This window comes from Schistocerca piceifrons, chromosome 2, assembly GCF_021461385.2.
Source record: "Schistocerca piceifrons isolate TAMUIC-IGC-003096 chromosome 2, iqSchPice1.1, whole genome shotgun sequence".
NCBI lineage: Eukaryota > Metazoa > Arthropoda > Insecta > Orthoptera > Acrididae > Schistocerca > Schistocerca piceifrons.
Window position 1 is genome coordinate 744,418,947 of NC_060139.1, and position 18,880 is coordinate 744,437,826.

At 37.8% G+C, this 18,880-nt stretch overlaps 1 protein-coding gene across 1 annotated transcript in view; it reads right to left on the minus strand.

Annotated features, from left to right (window-relative positions):
• Positions 1–1,988: 1,988 nt before the first annotated feature.
• LOC124776267 (serologically defined colon cancer antigen 8 homolog) overlaps positions 1,989–18,880 on the minus strand; it is a gene marked incomplete in the record, with an annotated part of 236,051 nt that continues 219,159 nt past the window's right edge. The window contains 2 exon segments of the mRNA XM_047251167.1: positions 1,989–3,172; positions 13,265–13,347. Of these exon segments, the coding sequence (XP_047107123.1) occupies positions 2,844–3,172; positions 13,265–13,347 (412 nt within the window).

Here is an 18,880-nt window from a genome sequence, read left to right on the forward strand (position 1 = left end):
TGCCATGCACTTCACGGTGGTTTGCAGAGCTGGATGGAGAGAAGACCAATATTTATCAAACAGAAGTAATGTACTGAGCAGCAGCAAAGCTTTTAGAAAAAGACAATGAATTGCTAATCTTTGAAGAAATGGTGGGTAGGGGCACATGTTTTCTGGCACCAAACACAGTCCCAGTAAGTGAACATGAAATATTCTGTTTACTTTTTTTTGGGAGCAAATGTGTTTCGAAGTGAATGTTATTATTACTAATTTTCATTTATCAAAGGACACAGAAGATGGTGGGTAGCTTATGGGAAGAACTATCTAAATCTAGAGCAATGCACAACCACAAAATAATTGGGTGTCACATTAGACAGAGCAACCACCTACAGGAAACAGTGCATGCCACAAAGCATGAAGTAGCTGCTCAAAATATCATTTTGCGTAAACTAGCAGGCACTACATGGGTTGCACAGCCCAGGCCAGTAAGGACGACAGCTTTAACCTTGTGTTACTCAGCTGCAGAGCATGTGTGCCCTCTGTGGTTTAACTCCAGCCATGCCAAACAGCAGGACATAACTCTCAATGAATCATACTGCATACTCACAGACAGTCTGAGACCAGTACCGAATGATATGCTGTACTGCCTAGCTGGTATCACTTTCCCAAGCATTGGACGTGAAATGTCATCAAGGAAAGAAAAAACTAAATCGTTTACATCTATGGTCCACCCCCTCCCCCCTTTCTGAATACCAATGCATGCTGCATACTCACAGGCAGTATGAGACCAGTACCGAACAATATGCTGTACTGCCTAACTGTATCACTCTCCCAAGCATCAGATGTGAAATGTCAGCAAGGAAAGAAAAAACTAAATTGTTTACATCTATTGCCACCCCCTTTTTGAATACCAAGAGCTCATCAGTGACATAAATCTACTAGTAGTTTCCCATATACAAGAGAAAATCGCATTAATAAACTTCAAAAAAGCAAAGTAGAAGTACGACAAAAAATAGTCCACCTCCGAGATTACCAAAGGAAGAACTACTCCCAGGACATGCAGAGGAGTAAAACATATGGAAATCTTTGAACAGACTATGTTCTAGAGTTGCAATAACCAGGAGCAACATGAATAAATGGGGATTATCAGGTGAACTCGTGCCATACGATTGTGGACAAGAGTGGACTACTATTCATCTCATGAAGTGTGAATATGCCAAAGCACTTACACTGTTGAGCAGTTCATTATGGCTACCCCAAAGGTAATAGATGTGGCCAACTTTTGGTCTAAAATTTCCTAGCTATGTAATATGACATGTTACCTAGCTATATAATATGACATGTTACATGTCTGTTTATATACAGTTCATTGTTATATATGATATGTTGATGGTTCTGATACAATTAAATAAAAACTGAAATAGGAAACCTAGACTCAGTATCTGCATACAGATGCAGTTTTGAGTGTTATTTGCAGTGTCACAAACTTACGACATTACACCGTACAGTTCTTTTTTTCTTTTGATATTAAGTTGTTCTATAAACATTTAAGTTTATTGCCTAACCTGTGATCTTTGTTCCACTTGTCTCTCTATAGGGCGAAGATTATGAAAAGTGAGCACACATTCCACTGTAACATAAACAAAAAATATGTACTATAGTACTAGTAGGAGGGGATCATAGTTAATTAAACGTGTGATGACTGCATCATTGATTCATTGTTATGTCACATCGTGGAAGACAGGTTTTAGATGAGGGTTTAGTAGAACTGAAGAACGAATTATGTAACAAGGTTGTTACACATAAATGTAAGCTACATTTCACCAGTTAATTTTGTTGATTGCTTTAACCATTAAGAATCTATAGGAGGCTTGTATGTACATGTATAGGTTTGTGCGTTAGGAGGAAATATAACAAGCAGAGTGAGTTGTTCAGGGGCCTAACCCTTATACAAGATGGGATATAAGGGAAATACTAGTTTTATATCACACCGATGAAGATAGTATAGGTCACTGATGATGATGCATTTATTTTGAGGTGTATCATGATATCTTACACCACAATTAACTGAGACTTGATAAGCATACTGTCATATGCATACAGCTTACACTAATGAGGATAGTGCAGGTCATAGATGATGATGCATGTATTTTGAGGTGTATCATCACAATTTACTGAGACTTGATAAGCACACACTGTCAGATTCATTGAACTTTGTGTGGAATATAATGTTAAAAAAATCTGTGTCTCTCAATAATTGCTATAACTTAAGATACTAAGTACACATGAGAGAGAGAAAGAGAGAGAGAGAGAGAGAGAGAGAGAGAGAGAGAGAGAGAGAGAGACGGTTACAGGGCAATAGTCAATAGTGCAGTATCAAATTCACTCTGACTTTTTAATATCCCGCAGCAACAAAAACAATGAAGACGTACAGACATGACACATACATTATAAAAACAAGCATGAGGCTGTATTTTCTGTATAGTAATTTCAATTATATTCCTGCATAATAGGCTATATGAAATGGAAAATTGTTAGCCAGTCTCCTAAAGATATCCTTTCGCTTCTATAGCTCCTCTTATCTTATTTATACACAAACATAAACAATTTTAATAACTAAAATATGTGTACACAAAATTTAGATGACATCATAAATATGTACACAAGAATACCAATGCACAATGAAATGAAGTTCTGTGCATATTTATCAACATCGTGAAAAAAAGATTGAGGGATAACAGTTTTTGTTGTGCTGTCTAAGTGAAGGTTGCTACTACTTGAAGATATCTAGCTGTGCAGACTGCGATCCACATGAATCGCTGTCAGTAGCTAAATCTTCCAGTGTAAGTGGAGGTACAGCCACCTCACGCCTCCATGGACTGAGGAGGAGGTGGTGGTCCAGTGAGGAGGATGCCTGGGTCTTGCTCATATGGAGGTTCGAGTGTTTCGTATTCTGGATGCTGTTGCTGTTGTTGTTGATCCTGCTGCTGCTGCTGCGGCTGTTGTTGTAGAGGTTGCTGTTCTTCATGCTGTTGCTGCTGCTGTTCTGTTTGGTAACCATATTCTTCTGGTTGCTCATACTGTTGGTGGGGAGGGTACTCGACTTGTTCTTCATAGCCTTGTTGTGAATCATACTGTCCTGTTTCAAGTCTCCTGTCTCTTGTTTCATTTTGCTCCTCTCCAAATGTGTTACCTGAAATTAAAAAAAAAAAAAAAATATTCAACTAGTGTTGATGAGATGAACAGTACATGCAAAACTCCAATTAAAACTTAGTATTATTATGCAAATACTACTAATAATTAATAATATAATGAAAATACAGCAGTGTTTACTAGTAAAGTCAACTATTGCACCTCATCTATCAAAGGCACAAATAATTTTAATCATCAGCTGGAAGTGTTCTTAATATGTGCAACATATGTTCATCTACGATTCCAAATACTTTTGGGGACAAAGTTTCAGTGCAACATTTTAAGCATCTAGTAACATAAAGCCTTTAAGTATTTATATCCTGTAGTTCAGAATACTTGTGCATCACAAACAGGTTACAGTTGCAGTTTCTGGAATGAAAAAAATGCAAGCAAATGAAACTAAGCTTGAAAATTGACATTGTTGTCATGCATTCATGACCACTTAAGAACATCCAGGTCTATAAATGTGTGGTTTTCAACCAAATATAACCTGCCAACAAATGCTTCTGCAGCATTCATTCATTTTATTGAAAACAATTTAACGTCTTTTCACTGTGGATTTATACACAGTGGTGGTTTGCAAACTTTTGAAGCACTGTCTAGAGCAGACAGGCAGAGACCAGTAATTTCAAATATTTCTAATCTGGATAAGCATGTGCAGATCCCATTTGTGAACAGAGGAGAGTTCACTTTCAGGGACAGGGCAATGATGACAATCAGCCTCCAGCAGAAGACCAAAACATGTCATATTATTCTATTAGAAGCAAGTTACCACATCACAAGTGGCAAACATTATTCAATCAATAGTCACTTTTTAAAGTCGGGTTAATCATTTACACAAATATTGTTTACCTGAGTTCACAGATGTAGTATGCAATTTCACTGTACTGTTGAAATAAATCTCAACAATTTGCATATGTTGGGATTTAAGTTATGTTAGAATTTACATCTTTCAACTAAAAACTGGTACAAAAAATTATCTGACTGGTGTGGCATTCTCCATTGCTATCATCATTATTAATAAAGACCCCATCAGATGAGATCAGACACAAAGAAAACAAGAATATGAAATGCAGTCTTGAAAAGAGCTGTGGTATTGTCCACTGACCACCGTTTCCAAACTTGGAAATTACATCTTCTCTGAAACTACATCAACATCTGTAATTACTGCTGATGTAAGATTTCCTTGACTCACTGATCATTCCTGTGCAGCTGTAATACGCCCAAGTGATTTGATAAATATAGAAGCTGTCTATCGAAAAAATAATCTCTTTTACATTGTCTTGTTCTTTTCAAAAAATTGCAAATACATTTAATTTTATTGTTAATGTTGTTCCATTCCAGAGTTTCAGTTTTAGATTGTACAATCACCGAAATTATCATAAATCTCTCACATCTAATAATTATGAATAACTACTAGCTTTCCACTTCCTTGTTAGAAACAGTGATTAAGTCTCTTGTATTGGTTTTTGGAGTTGTATAGAAAATTGGATAGCTGGATTCCTGTTGTCATGTCCTAATTCATGAATCACGGGCAACGTATGAGTGACCAAGTAAGTGGTCCTGACAGTCAGGATACCAGTTACATTGGAATAAGGCTGGGCATCTCGGACATATTCCAAGTCGTGGTCACCTTTGTGCTCAGACAGCAAAGACTACCAAATCCACTGGTTAGTCCCTCAACCGTTAGGGGTAAAACCAAATGGGACCCGGGGCAAGTAAGGCTAGCAACCTGCTTCCCTGGTACTTTAAATATGATGCTGGCAACAATCAGAGCAAAATGCCTCGGACCTTTGGAGGTGACGGAGTCCCACCTCTAATTGACAAACCAGGGATTCCTAAGATACGACTCGGCAAACAAATGGTAACGAGATGGGGAGCTATTAATATCAATGGGGGGTTACTCTGGGAAGAAGGTAGAGTTGGCAGAGGCTGCAAGTAAGATGGGGTTGGACGTTTTAGCTGTTAGTGACATTTGGATAAGGGGTGAAAAAGAAGAGGAAGTGGGAGAATACAAGGTTTACCTGTCAGGAGTCAAAGCAGGAATAGCACAATGGGGTGTAGGGCTTTACATCAGGAAAGAAATGGAATCCAGCATAGTTGCAATAAGGTACGTAAACGAATGACTGATGTGGATAGATTTGACAGTGTCTAACAAGAAAATTAGGATTGTGTCAGTATATTCGCATTGTGAAGGGACAGATCAAGATAAGATGGATAGTTTTTATGACGCACTCAGTGACGTAGCTGTTGGAGTAAAGGACAAGGACAGTGTTCTGCTCTTGGGTGATTTTAATGCCAGGATTGGAAATCGAACAGAAGGGTACGAAAAGGTTATGGGTAAATTTGGAGAGGATATGGAGGTCAACAGGAATGGGAAACAACTCTTGGATTTCTGTGCCAGTATGGGCTTAGTAATCACAAACTCCTTTTTTAAACATAAGAAAATTCACTGGTATACTTGGGAAGGCAGGGGAACCAGATCTGTCATTGACTATATAATAACAGATCAGGAATTCAGGAAGGCTGTGAGGGATACACGTGTATTCAGGGGATTCTTTGATGACACTGATCACTATTTAATCTGCAGTGAAATCGGTATTGTGAGGCTGAAAGTGCAGCAGGTCAGGTCCATATGTAGGAGGACAAGAGTGGAGAAACTTCAGGATAAGGAAATTAGGCACAAGTACATAACAATGATCTCAGAAAGGTACCAGTTAGTTGAATGTAGTCAATTACAGTCATTGGAAAAGGAATGGACAAGGTACAGGGACACAGTACTAGAAGTGGCTAAAGAATGTCTTGGAACAGTAGTGTGTAAAGGTAGGATAAAGCAAACAGCTTGGTGGAATGACACAGTCAAGGCAGCCTTTAAAAGGAAAAAGATGGTGTATCAAAAATGGCTACATACTAGAACTCAGGTAGACAGAGAAAGTTATGTTGAAGAAAGAAACAAAGCCAAACAGATAATTGCAGCATCCAAGAACAAATCTTGGGAAGACTTTGGAAACAGGTTGGAGACTTTGGGTCAAGCTGCTGGAAAACCACTCTGGACTGTAATTAGCAGTCTTCGAAAGGGAGGTAAGAAGGAAATGACAAGTATTATGGACAGGTCAGGAAAACTGCTGGTATCCTGTTGATGCCTTGTGCAGATGGAGGGAATATTTTGAAGAGTTGCTCAATGTAGGTGAAAATATGATCAGTAATGTTTCAGATCTCGATGTACAATGGGATAGGAATGATGATGGAAATAGGATCACATTTGAGGAAGTGGAGAAAATGGTCAATATGTTGCAGTGCAATAAAGCGGTTGGGGTGGATGAAATTAAGTCGGAACTCATCAAATACAGTGGAATGTCAGGTCTTAAATGGCTACACAGGATAATTGAAATGGTGTGGGAGTCGGGACAGGTTCCATCAGACTGTACGAAAGCAGTAATCACACCAATCTTTAAACATGGAAACAGAAAAGATTGTAACAACTACAGAGGTATCTCTGTAATCAGTGTTGTGGGTAAAATCTTCTCAGGTATTGTTGAAAGGAAAGTTCGAGTATTAGTTGAGGACAAATTGGATGAAAATCAGTGTGGGTTTAGGCCTCTTAGAGGTTGTCAGGACCAGATCTTTAGCTTATGGTAAATAATTGAGAAGTGTTACGAGTGGAACAGGGAATTGTATCTATGCTTTATAGATCTAGAAAAGGCATATGACCATGTTCCTAGAAGGAAATTGTTGTCTGTTCTACGAGATTATGAAAAGGAGGCAAACTTTTGCAAGCAATTAAAGGTCTTTACATAGATAGTCAGGCAGCAGTTAGAGTTGACAGTAAATTGAGTTCATGGTTCAGAGTAGTTTCAGGGGTAAGACAAGGCTGCAACCTGTCTCCACTGTTGTTCATATTATTTATGGATCATATGTTGAAAACAATAAACTGGCTGGGTGAGATTAAGATATGTGAACACAAATTAAGCAGACTCGCATATGCGGATGACTTAGTTGTGATGGCAGATTCAATTGAAAGTTTGCAAAGTAATATTTCAGAGCTAGATCAGAAATGTAAGGACTATGGTATGAAGATTAACATCTCCAAAACGAAAGTAATGGCAGTGGGAAAGAGATATAAACGGACTGAGTGCCAAATAGGAGGAACAAAGTTAGAACAGGTGGACAGTTTCAAGTACTTAGGATGCATATTCTCACAGGATGGCAACACAGTGAAAGAACTGGAAGTGAGGTGTAGCAAAGCTAATGCAGTGAGCGCTCAGCTACGATCTACTCTCTTCTGCAAGAAGGAAGTCAGTACCAAGACTAAGTTATCTGTGCACCGTTCAACCTTTCGACCAACTTTGTTGTATGGGAGCGAAAGCTGGGTGGATTCAGGTTACCTTATCAATAAGGTTGAGGTTACAGATATGAAAACTCGCATTCGGGAGGACGACGGTTCAATCCCGCGTCCGGCCATCCTGATTTAGGTTTTCCGTGATTTTCCTAAATCACTCCAGACAAATGCCGGGATGGTTCCTCTGAAAGGGCACGGCCGACTTCCTTCCCCATCCTTCCCTAATCCGATGAGACCGATGACCACGCTGTCTGGTCTCCTTCCCCAAAACCAACCAACGGATATGAAAGTAGCTAGGAAGATTGCAGGTACTAGTAGATGGGAACAATGGCAGGAGGGTGTCCACAATGAGGAAATCAAAGAAAAACTGGGAATGAACTCTATAGATGTAGCAGTCAGGGCAAACAGGCTTAGATGGTGGGGTCATGTTACATGCATGGGAGAAGCAAGGTTACCCAAGAGACTTATGGGTTCAGCAGTAGAGGGTAGGAGGAGTCGGGGTAGGCCAAGGAGAAGGTACCTGGATTCGGTTAAGAATAATTTTGAAGTAATAGGCTTAACATTAGAAGAGGCAGCAATGTTAGCACAGAATAGGGGATCACTGAGGAATTTTATAAGGGGGACTAAGCTCCAGAGTGAACGCTGAAAGGCATAATCAGTCTTAAACGATGATGATGATGATGAGCAAGAATGAGAGAAGTTTTAACAGATGGCACAGGAATATATTATTACTGTTCACTCAGGACACTTCTTGAACCATGATAAAAGCATAGACTGCAGTTGTTAACATGAGTGCCCATAGAAGAAAGAGAAGGCAAGAGGGCTGCTGAAGTATGAGAAATGAAAAAAGACTAGGGTGAAGTATTTTTAGATCAGAAAAGAATGACTTTTTACAGTGAAGCAGAACTATAGTCAGAGGATGTGATAGCTCTCATTTTTTGACACTGCCTTCATTGTGACATATGTCCAATGAAATTATAAACTATGTGTAGAAAATTTAAAGGAAACCATTGCTGTGGAGTGCAAATAAATATCAGGTTGATTGTTTATTCTACATGTACACCTTCATAACACAGATCCATACTAAAAAGAATACTAGAATACACGAGTTTTTAGATGTAATCAGTTTTAATTAGAAGACTCAGTTTTGGATATTCGTCTCTCTAGTGTCATCCAAATACAGAAAATCAGCAAAATTAAACTGACTTCAGAAAATTTACTCTGAATAATTTAAGCTCACAGCAGACACTATAGCCTGAAGCTGCACTGTTTTTACAACAGTATCGGTTGTAGAATGTGGAAGCAGAAGGATTTATATTAAGCAAGAGAACCACAACGATATAAGCCATTAAATTAAATACTAAAGCAGGATACTTAGTGCAGTAATATAGCAAGAAAGCAGAGATGATGGAACAGCCTCCGAGCTAATGTGTAGCATAATATCATTTAACTAAGTATTATTTACAAAACATATTTACCCAATAGTTCAAAAATTAACACTGATAAAAATGAATGAAAAATTCAAAATTAATTAGGTTAAGTTATGCACTTTGTATTTGTTACAGCTTTTAACATGCCCATGTTGAATGATACATAACCTGAAAAGTGAATATAAAATTGCTTGTTTTTCTTGCTGTTATTCATAAATTAGGTGAAGAAAATGAGTATTATTCTAGTGTCTACAGCTATTGTTTCATTACATATTTAATTAGAGAAGAATGTTTCATGTATCCAAACCTAACTTGCTGCCAGAAACAGTGAGAGCAAGCACTCATTAAAGGTTATAGGTCGCAAACCATTGTATTTTGTTTGTAATATTTCTTTCATTGAGCATAAATAATGTGAATTGCAGCCCTATTGGTGACACTGATTTTATACAGATGCTGGCCCTTCTTGCAATTCAATTTTTTTTAGTCTCTTGCTGAAATACTTGTTGCAATTTTCACTTCTAAAGAGCTATAGGGAGTATTTTATAAGTTGATTCATGAAATACTGACTCAGACAGTACACAGGATATATAAACACGTCCACTGATTTGTACACTGTGTTTAATAACAAAGGTAAGAAAAACTCATAATAGGGAAGAGCAACCATTCAGCTATAGTGGGTTTATGAATGAAGCACACAACCAAGTAACAGAAAATGGCATTCACACTAGCCTCCAAGCACTATCTGTCTTCCTTTAAGTGTTTCCGTGCTCCATCTCATCTTTCCTTTATTTTGTGTTACTCCATCGAGGGATTTATGTAATTATAACAAAAACTTAGCTGTACCAACTTCCAAAAATTGCTGCAGAGTCAAAGGAAAGTTTCATTTAATCTATGAATCCCCCATAGGTCTCCCAATTTTAAGCAATGTTTAGTATGCTGATGATTTGTTTTCCACATCATATTACGCAGAAGAAAACTTTCAAAATGTTACGCTAAACTCTGATTTTTCAACCTTTCAGAAGCAAACAATTCCTGTTTGAAAAATTGGAAACTATATGTGGATCTGTCTACTACAAATGAAAGATATTGCAGAATTAAGGGTGAGGCAAAATACGGTTTAATCCTGCCATTTCATGTTCACTTTGCCAGATAAGTAAGAAATGTGCTGACAGTATTTTCAGCATCTATATATCTTGTTTGTGGTAAGAGGCAACTAGCTTCTGTATGTGGTTCCATCTGCTGCATGGAAGAGGTTGGCTAAATGAAGTGTGTGCCTGATGTTGAAGGCAGCACTGGTCTTTGTTCAGCACTGTTCAGAGAGAGACCAAATATGTGGTGGTGGTGGTGGTGGTTAGTGTTTAACGTCCCGTCGACAACGAGGTCATTAGAGACGGAGCGCAAGCTCGGGTTAGGGAAGGATTGGGAAGGAAATCGGCCGTGCCCTTTCAAAGGAACCATCCCGGCATTTGCCTGAAACGATTTAGGGAAATCACGGAAAACCTAAATCAGGATGGCCGGAGACGGGATTGAACCGTCGTCCTCCCGAATGCGAGTCCAGTGTGCTAACCACTGCGCCACCTCGCTCGGTAGACCAAATATGTCTTGTGGCCATTGAAAACACTGAAAAAAATACTACTGAAACTGGTCCACATTTGTATTTCCAAACATCTGCTTCACTTGGTTGAGCTATGAGTACAGGGGTTTGTTATATTCTGTGATTACCCATGTATAGTAGCAGCATTACATATTGGTAGCAGACTTGCATTTAATTAGACAATGTTCATGCACTTTTTTTTACACATTTTACATTCCTTCACATTATTGTGATTGATTCATGCGAACAATATTTATGCAGCAATTTTAAATTATCAAGTATGATTCTCGCTGTTCAGAAACTCATTCCATTTTATTTAGTACAGCTTCTGCAACCAGTTAATTTCTTGACCACACAATGACATTTCTAAACAAGCTGATCCTTACATTTGGTAACTGAATATTGTGAATTTGTGGTAACATTTGAAAACACATAGCCTAAGATGGTTGCAACTGACATGTTTCTGTCAAGTTTCAATGTGTCACATCTAGTATCAGATCTATTTCCTAATATAACTTTTATAGTTTCAACACAATTTCAATACACACGTGAATCTTAGGCCAAATTCTATAGCCGCATGGGGTAGCCGCACGGTCTAAGGGATCTTGCTATGGCTCGCGCGGCTCCTCCCATCAGAGGTTCGAGTCCTCCCTTGGGCATGGGTGTGGTGTTGTCCTTAGCGTAAGTTAGTTTAACTTAGATTAATTAGTGTGTAAGCTTAGGGACCGATGACCTCAGCAGTTTGGTCCCATAGAACTTACCACAATTTTTTTCCAAATTCTATATTTTTGTCATTGCTTTATCCATAAGTAAATTTGTTTTGCCTACTGATGACTTAAATTCATACCAGTGATCACATTTGTTTCATAATCTCTCTGTTTCATTTAGATTTAGGTCCTCTTCAATACAGTTACACTATGTGATCATAAGTATCTGGACACCTGGCTGAAAATGACTTACAAGTTCGTGGCGCCCACCATCGGTAATGCTGAAATTCAATATGGTGTTGGCCCACCCTTAGCTTTGATGATAGCTTCCATTCTCGCAGGCATACGTTCAATCAGGTGCTGGAAGCTTTCTTGGGGAATGGCAGCCCATTCTTCTTGGAGTGCTGCACTGAGCAGAGGTATCGATGTTGGTCGGTGAGTCCTGGTAAGAAGATGGAGTTCCAAAACAACCCAAAGGTGTTCTATAGGATTCAGGTAGGACTCTGTGCAGGCCAGTCCATTACAGGGATGTTATTGTCATGTAACCACTCCGCCACAGGCCACACATTATGAAGAGGTGCTCAATCATGTTGAAAGATGCAATCGCCATCCCCAAATTGCTCTTCAAAAGTGGGAAGCAAGAAGGTGCTTAAAACATCAATGTAGGTCTGTTCTGTGATAGTGTCATGCAAAACAACAAGGGGTGCAAGTCCCCTCCATGAAAAACATGACCACAACGTAACACCACTGCCTCTGAATTTTACTATTGGTACTACAGGTGTTGGCAGATGACATGCACCGGGCATTCGCCATACCAACATCCTATCATCGGATTGCTACAATGTGTACTGTGTTTTGTCACTCCACACAACATTTTTCCACTGTTAAATGACCCAATGTTTATGCTCCCTACACCAAGTAAGGTGTCGTTTGACATTTACTGGCATGATGTGTGCCTTACAAGCAGCCGCTTGACAATGAAATCCAAGTTTTCTCATCTTCCTCCCAATCATCATAGTAATCCTGCAGTGGATACTGATGCAGTTTGGAATTCCTGTGTGATGATCTAGATAGATGTCTGCCTATTCTATTACACATTACGAGCCTCTTCAACTGTCGGCGGTCTCTGTCAGTCAACAGACGAGGTCGGCGTTTACGCTTTTGTGCTGTATGTGTCCCTTCACTATCACTATCACATTGGAAACAGAGGACCTAGGGATGTTTAGGAGTGTGGAAATCTCACTACAGACATATGACACAAGTGACACTCAATCACTTGACAATGTTCAAAGTCTGTGAGTTCCGCGGAGCACCCCATTCTGCTCTCTTATGAAGTCTAATGACTACTGAGGTCGCTGATATGGAGTGCCTGGCAGTAGGTGGCAGCACAATGCACCTAATATGAAAAACGTATGTTTTTGGGGGTTTCTGGATACTTTTGATCACATAGTGTAAGTTTGCGAAAAATTTGTACGAGGAAGCAAATGAAATTTATTGAACTTGTTTTTATATGTTTGTTGATATCTTTTCTGTAAATAAATTGTCAGTATATGCTCTTCTCATTTTAGTGTTCTGTGGCAACTGACTTTCTGAGAAAATGATTCCTCTTTTACACTTTGGTGTGTTACATTTAACTCCTGGTTGTTTAGAAATGACAAGATATCTATCTTTCTCTGTTATTTCCCTATTTAGATGTGAAGGGTCCATACAGTGCAATAATATTCTATTTTTAATTTCTGAAAGGCCTTAGGCTATTCTAATATCAAATACAACACACATATTTCATATCATGGATAGCATTCATTACGAAACATTTGTAATAAATGTAGGTTATGTGATGCTTATTACTGTTTATTTCATGCCAAGAGGACTGCAATTTAAGTATTAGGTTTAGCATTTCATCGCACAGTCAGTCACAGATAGAATAGACTACTTAAATTGTGTACTTTAATTATTTATATTTGATCTTTATTTTTTGTGTTGCAGCTACTTTAAAATGTATTTCATCTTGTTACTCAATTACCTCTCCACTCTTCAGTCCCAAATGAGACTGCAAGTTTGTTATTTAAATAATCTATGTTACTTTGTAGCCCGGCCATCTCTTCCCTGTAAAATAAATAAATATTACACCACAAAAAATTATATTGACATAAGAAATGTGTGTGGACAGGAAACAAGCAAAGATTTTGGGGCTGGCAGTACGCTTTCTACCAAATATGTGAATGCAGACCATCTTTAACACCAATTTGTCATAACATAACCCAAACATTGACAAAGACCACATCTATTCGCAGTCAAAACAGTTCAAGGTATTTCCAAACTCTGTTGCTGTTTTCCTTAGATATTTACCACACACATTTCAGAACCTAACCTGTATTTCCTTTTCTGCTGATAGTTCATCAGAAGCACTAAGCTTAATATTTTCCTTTTGCAGCTCCTTATAGTTTTTCCACACCTGCTCAAGCTTTCCCAGTAAATTCACATTCTCCCCCTTTAATGCTGTTTTTTCTTCCCTGCAAACATGACACTTTTGTAAGCAGATAGTTTTTGTTGTTGTTCCAAATACTGAATGTTCAAAGAAACTATAACAGTGTATGCTTAAGCTACATTAGAATTTACTTTCCATGGAGTTAAAATTAATGCAACTGCTTAAAATAGACTAATAACAGATAAGACATGTTATTACAGATTGTTATGAGAATGATGAATGATTTTGGGAGTTTTGATAACATTAAAGTTCAAGAACATTCTCGTCATTTAAGGAATTTTAGTAGCTGCAACATTTTTCAATTGCACAGGAGTCAGGCAGTAATGATACAAATGTTTATCAAACCTACTAAAAGTCACAGGATACATAATGACACACCAATGTTTTAAAATTCATAATTCAGCCAACAGCTCTGCAAGAAACTTTACTGTAAGAAGATAAAAACTGGATTTTGACTGGTTTCTTGGATATCTTACAACCAGCATTAAAAGCCTAGTTAAATTTCAAATTCACCTAACCTCTCTTGCATACAACAGCAATATGGCTGCAAGAACAGCAACAACAACAGAATAAGATTTTTAAATCTTTAAGATTCCATTGCCCAGAGAGTCATGCCAATCTTTGTTCAGGGAGCTAAAAATTTTAATTATTCCATGTATTTACATTTATGAACTGTTTACCTTTATCTGTGCCAATCCAGAATTTTTTATAGGAAACCATTTTCAACACTTATACAACACAAGAAACAAAGATAATGTCATGTTGCCATCTCGTAGGCTAAAACTCTACTCCCACACAAGAAACAAAGATAATGTCATGTTGCCATCTTGTAGACTAAAACTCTACTCCCAGACTTTTCATTATACAGCTATGAAAATTCATAATACATTAAAAATGAAAACCTTTACAGTATGGAATTAGGTTTACTGAAGATAAGATTATGCACCATCCTAGTGCAAAAATTTTATTACTCACTCATGGGATTTTTAAATGATGATGAAGATTTCTTTATAGACTCATAAACAAATTTGTAATGACTTTTGTAAATTAAGATTATTTTTGTTTTTGTTGGACAAACATGATCTATATTGACAAGTCTCCTGTACTTTAAACCAGTGATTTATGTATGTAAGCCATGAGACAATAAAATTCTGATTCTGATACTTTAAGGTATTTGTCTTATCGCAAAATACAAACAGAGGAAGCAAGAAGAAAATAGTATAAGAACATTACATTTCATTAGTATTAATAAGAAATTATATCATCAGAGGACGTCAAATATTGTGTATTAAATGTGTATTAAGCCTGGAATACAACAATAATAATCAATGGCATTTGGCTACACATGTTAGAAAAATTGAACATTCTATTATGAACTTCCTGTTTGCAACATTAATTAACACATATAAGCAGCACAACTCACACACACACACGTGATTCCTGTCTTCAACCCCTGTGGCTGAAAGCAGACTAAAACTGCAACTGAACTTGGCAGGAGCAGCAGTCTGGTGTGGGTGGAGGGGGTAAGGAGGCAACATGGGACAGGGAGGGGAAGGGATAGCAGGGCAAGGGTGAGGACAGAGTAGGCTGCTAAGTGCAGTAGGGAAGTTTGGAGGGAGGGGGAGAGTGGAAAAGGAGAGAAGCAGAGAACGGGGAAAAGAACTAGTGAGTGCATTGGCAGAACATAAGGCTGTGTAGTGCTGGAACTGGAGCAGAGAAGGAGGTAGGTAGGTGAAGATTGCTTTCTGGTTGAAAGCTTAAAATATAGCACTCTTTTCATTGTGCCTGTCTGAGATTCAATGTCTCTCCTATATGTTGAACAGCAATCTATCCATTTCACAATATTGTTGCGACATTAATTACTATCTTCTCCAGTAAACAGCAAGGAATCAGATACAGCAGAATGTGTAGTTGTTTCAACTGAATATCAACAAAGTTGCATAATTAGATATCATCAAGAACATTCATAACACAGAGACGCACCCCCCAACATACACATACACATAGGGAGAGAATTTACAACTAAAATGTTGAAATGAATGAAAGGAAGCAACATGACAAATTTCATTGTATTTCATGCTGTTCAATAAACATAACTGCCTTAACAATGAGAATTAAAATATAAAGGTGGAAAAATAAGAGGAAATAAGAAAAGGCATAATGCTGGGAAAATGTAATAACAATGAAGAATGGAAACTAAAGATATTCAACAGCTGATGTGCTGTGTTTATTCAAACAATGTACTGTCCAGACAGTGGCTTCTCAAGTAAATCAAAAGAAGAAAGACTATGGTTAAATCAGCTGGTGTTGCTGAGGTCATTAGAGATGAAACAGTAGCTAACACTGGGAAGTATAGAAGAAGGAAATCAGCTGTGTTGTTTTCACAGAAACCATTCTTGCATTTGCCTTAAGCAATTACGGAAACAACGGGATACCTACATTTGGTTGGATGAACAGAGATTTGAAACGGTGATCTTTAATGTGTGAGTCCAAAGTCTCACCACAGAGCTACTTCACCTAGTCTCTCACAAAAATCAACCTGTTTCTACTCCTCAGACAATCACTAGCAGCTAACATTTTTTTACAGAAAGACACCTGAATCTAAAACAGCAGCCTTCCCTTAATCCTGAATGAACCACTTTTCCATGTTTAATCAGTCTGTCCATTATTTGTGGATGGTCACACAATCAACCTTTCAATACCTAGTGTGAACATACCTCTGGGCTGCGACAGAATGACGAAACAAACAAACTCTGAGTAAATAATTCTTGTGATAGCAAAAGTCTGTGACGACTGAGTAAGTATCCAGAATGCAAGGTACTTCTACTTAACATTTCTTATACGAATGAAGTTGTACAAACAAATTACTCAGATAGTAAAGAATCAAAATGCTTCTAATTTAATGTTCAGTCTTATTTCTATAGTATATATGTGGTGTTTAGGATTCGATCCCAGGTCTCCTAAGAGCATCTGGCTAGCCAGCAGGAGACCCGGGTTTGAGTCTGTGACAGCACACAATTTCAAATTTCCCCATTGATGTAAATCAATGTTCACTAGCAGCTACATGTTGTAATTCCTTTGTATCTTTATTTCTATCCATTTCTGTATGACAGCATGTTCTATTCAAATGAAAGACATTATGCCAGACCTTACAGTATGCACTGCTTCATGGTCAGCTTGGGAGTGTATGTGAGCATACACCACACTATCAAGAGCTGCCTCTGTGTGCACTACACCAAGCCCTCTATTGTGATAACAGACTTTATTTATCAAATTTTTTTCAAGTGCCTGATATTCTTTGAGCCTGAAAAGCAATTATACTGTTGTTGCCATCCGGTATATATGAAGTATTTACACAGAAAGAAAAATGTATGATCCACATTGACTGAGAATGCACTTTCTTTTCTATATGTCAGCTTGTGAGCTTTCCATTCCTGGGGCCAAAGACACCATCTCCTGCTCATGCTGTTAGTAGCTGCTGTCAAGTTCTCTTCCCTGTGTTCCTATCATGAAACTACAAAATTCTGTTTAAGTTGCTGTTGTACTGGCTTAAGTTACTCTACAAAAGAATGTCCATGATTTATCTCTAGCTTGGGGTTCTTTCGGTCTTATAAACTGATATGCAGTTGGGAGAATGGTGTACTGATCACATGCCCCTCCATATCCACATCCAGTGACATCAGTGGGCTGAGGATGACACGGCAGCCGTTCGGTACTGTTGGGCCTTCATGGCCTGTTCGGGTGGAGCTTAGTTTGGGATTCTTTTACTAATCCACTTTCTCATAAGTCCAGAATAAGACTTACAAGATGTTGTTATTTAACACCTCCTTCAGACCAACCATTCACCACTGTTCTGCATGCCTTACCATACTCTAATCGGTAAACAAAATAACTGACTGAAATACCACATGACTTCATTGGTACTGGTATTTTATTTCAACAAATACTCTTTAATGAGATTTTTAAAAAATAGGGCTTCCATTCTGAGTTTCTTTGTGTAGAACTGTATGTTACTGGACACATAAACCAAAGATAAAAATATATAAAACTACACTTCTGGACATTAGAACTACAAAATCACGAAGAAGACAGCATGCAATAAATTGGCATGAAGCATACAACATGCTTGGATATTAGCATTTCAATACAACTGAGCTAAGTAGGTGGCAGTAATGGTATCTAAAATGAGAGAGTTACACTATTTAAACTGCTGCCAGGGACACGATAAAATTCAAATACATCGTACAATATGCTTTAGACATGTATGTACCAACCAAGGTTGTGAAGAATGGTAAGGACTTTGTCTGAGAACTTAGTCTACTTTTAAATACACTTTAATAGTGCTTGTTTGCCACTCAAGGCCTTCTGTAAGTGGTTAGTAGCAAGCTATCCAATTTTCCTCTGTTGTTATTCCATCTTGGATTTAACATTGTTTGAAAAGTAAAGCAGTATAAGACATGGATGGAAATGAAAGATAGTCAAAATCTTTAATAGAAAGAACACAAAATGCAAGCAAAGAATGAAAAAAAAAAAAAAAAAAAAAAAAACAGTCAACATTTATACTGATGAACAGTCATTTAGACACGATTATACCATTGTCTTGGAGAATGCAACAGTTGTGTGTGGCACTTTACTACAATGGTCTCAGGCCTTTTTCTGGCTTCTTTTGGTGACATCCATCTACGGAATGGGCAGGACTAAAGACAGTTGGGTAAGATGTGAATAGAGAACGCAATTACTTGTTGTGGCTGTTTCTGATGATATGACCTCAGATAAAGACAGCTCTCGCCCTTCTGACTGATCCAGTAAGATACGAAATTATTTTTAATTAATAAATAATGTTCTACAGGTGAAGGACTGGAAACACAATAAGTTACATAAGAAATTGCAATACTACATTAGTCAGAAAAGAGTATTGCTAAACCAGAAATGAAATTGTTTGAATAGTTTTAAAACTAGGAATTCAGCAATTTAGGATTAAGTCAACTTTGAATTTTTATGGAGTTGTATCATTTTTTGTATTGGAATGGCTTTTTTTTTACTATTTTTTGTACTTGAATGCCATAAATGGTGTTTGTAAGATTTTTGAAGGCATAGATGGTACACAGTTTTTTAGGGTCACTTATGTTGTTATCCAAGTGTGTGATTGGC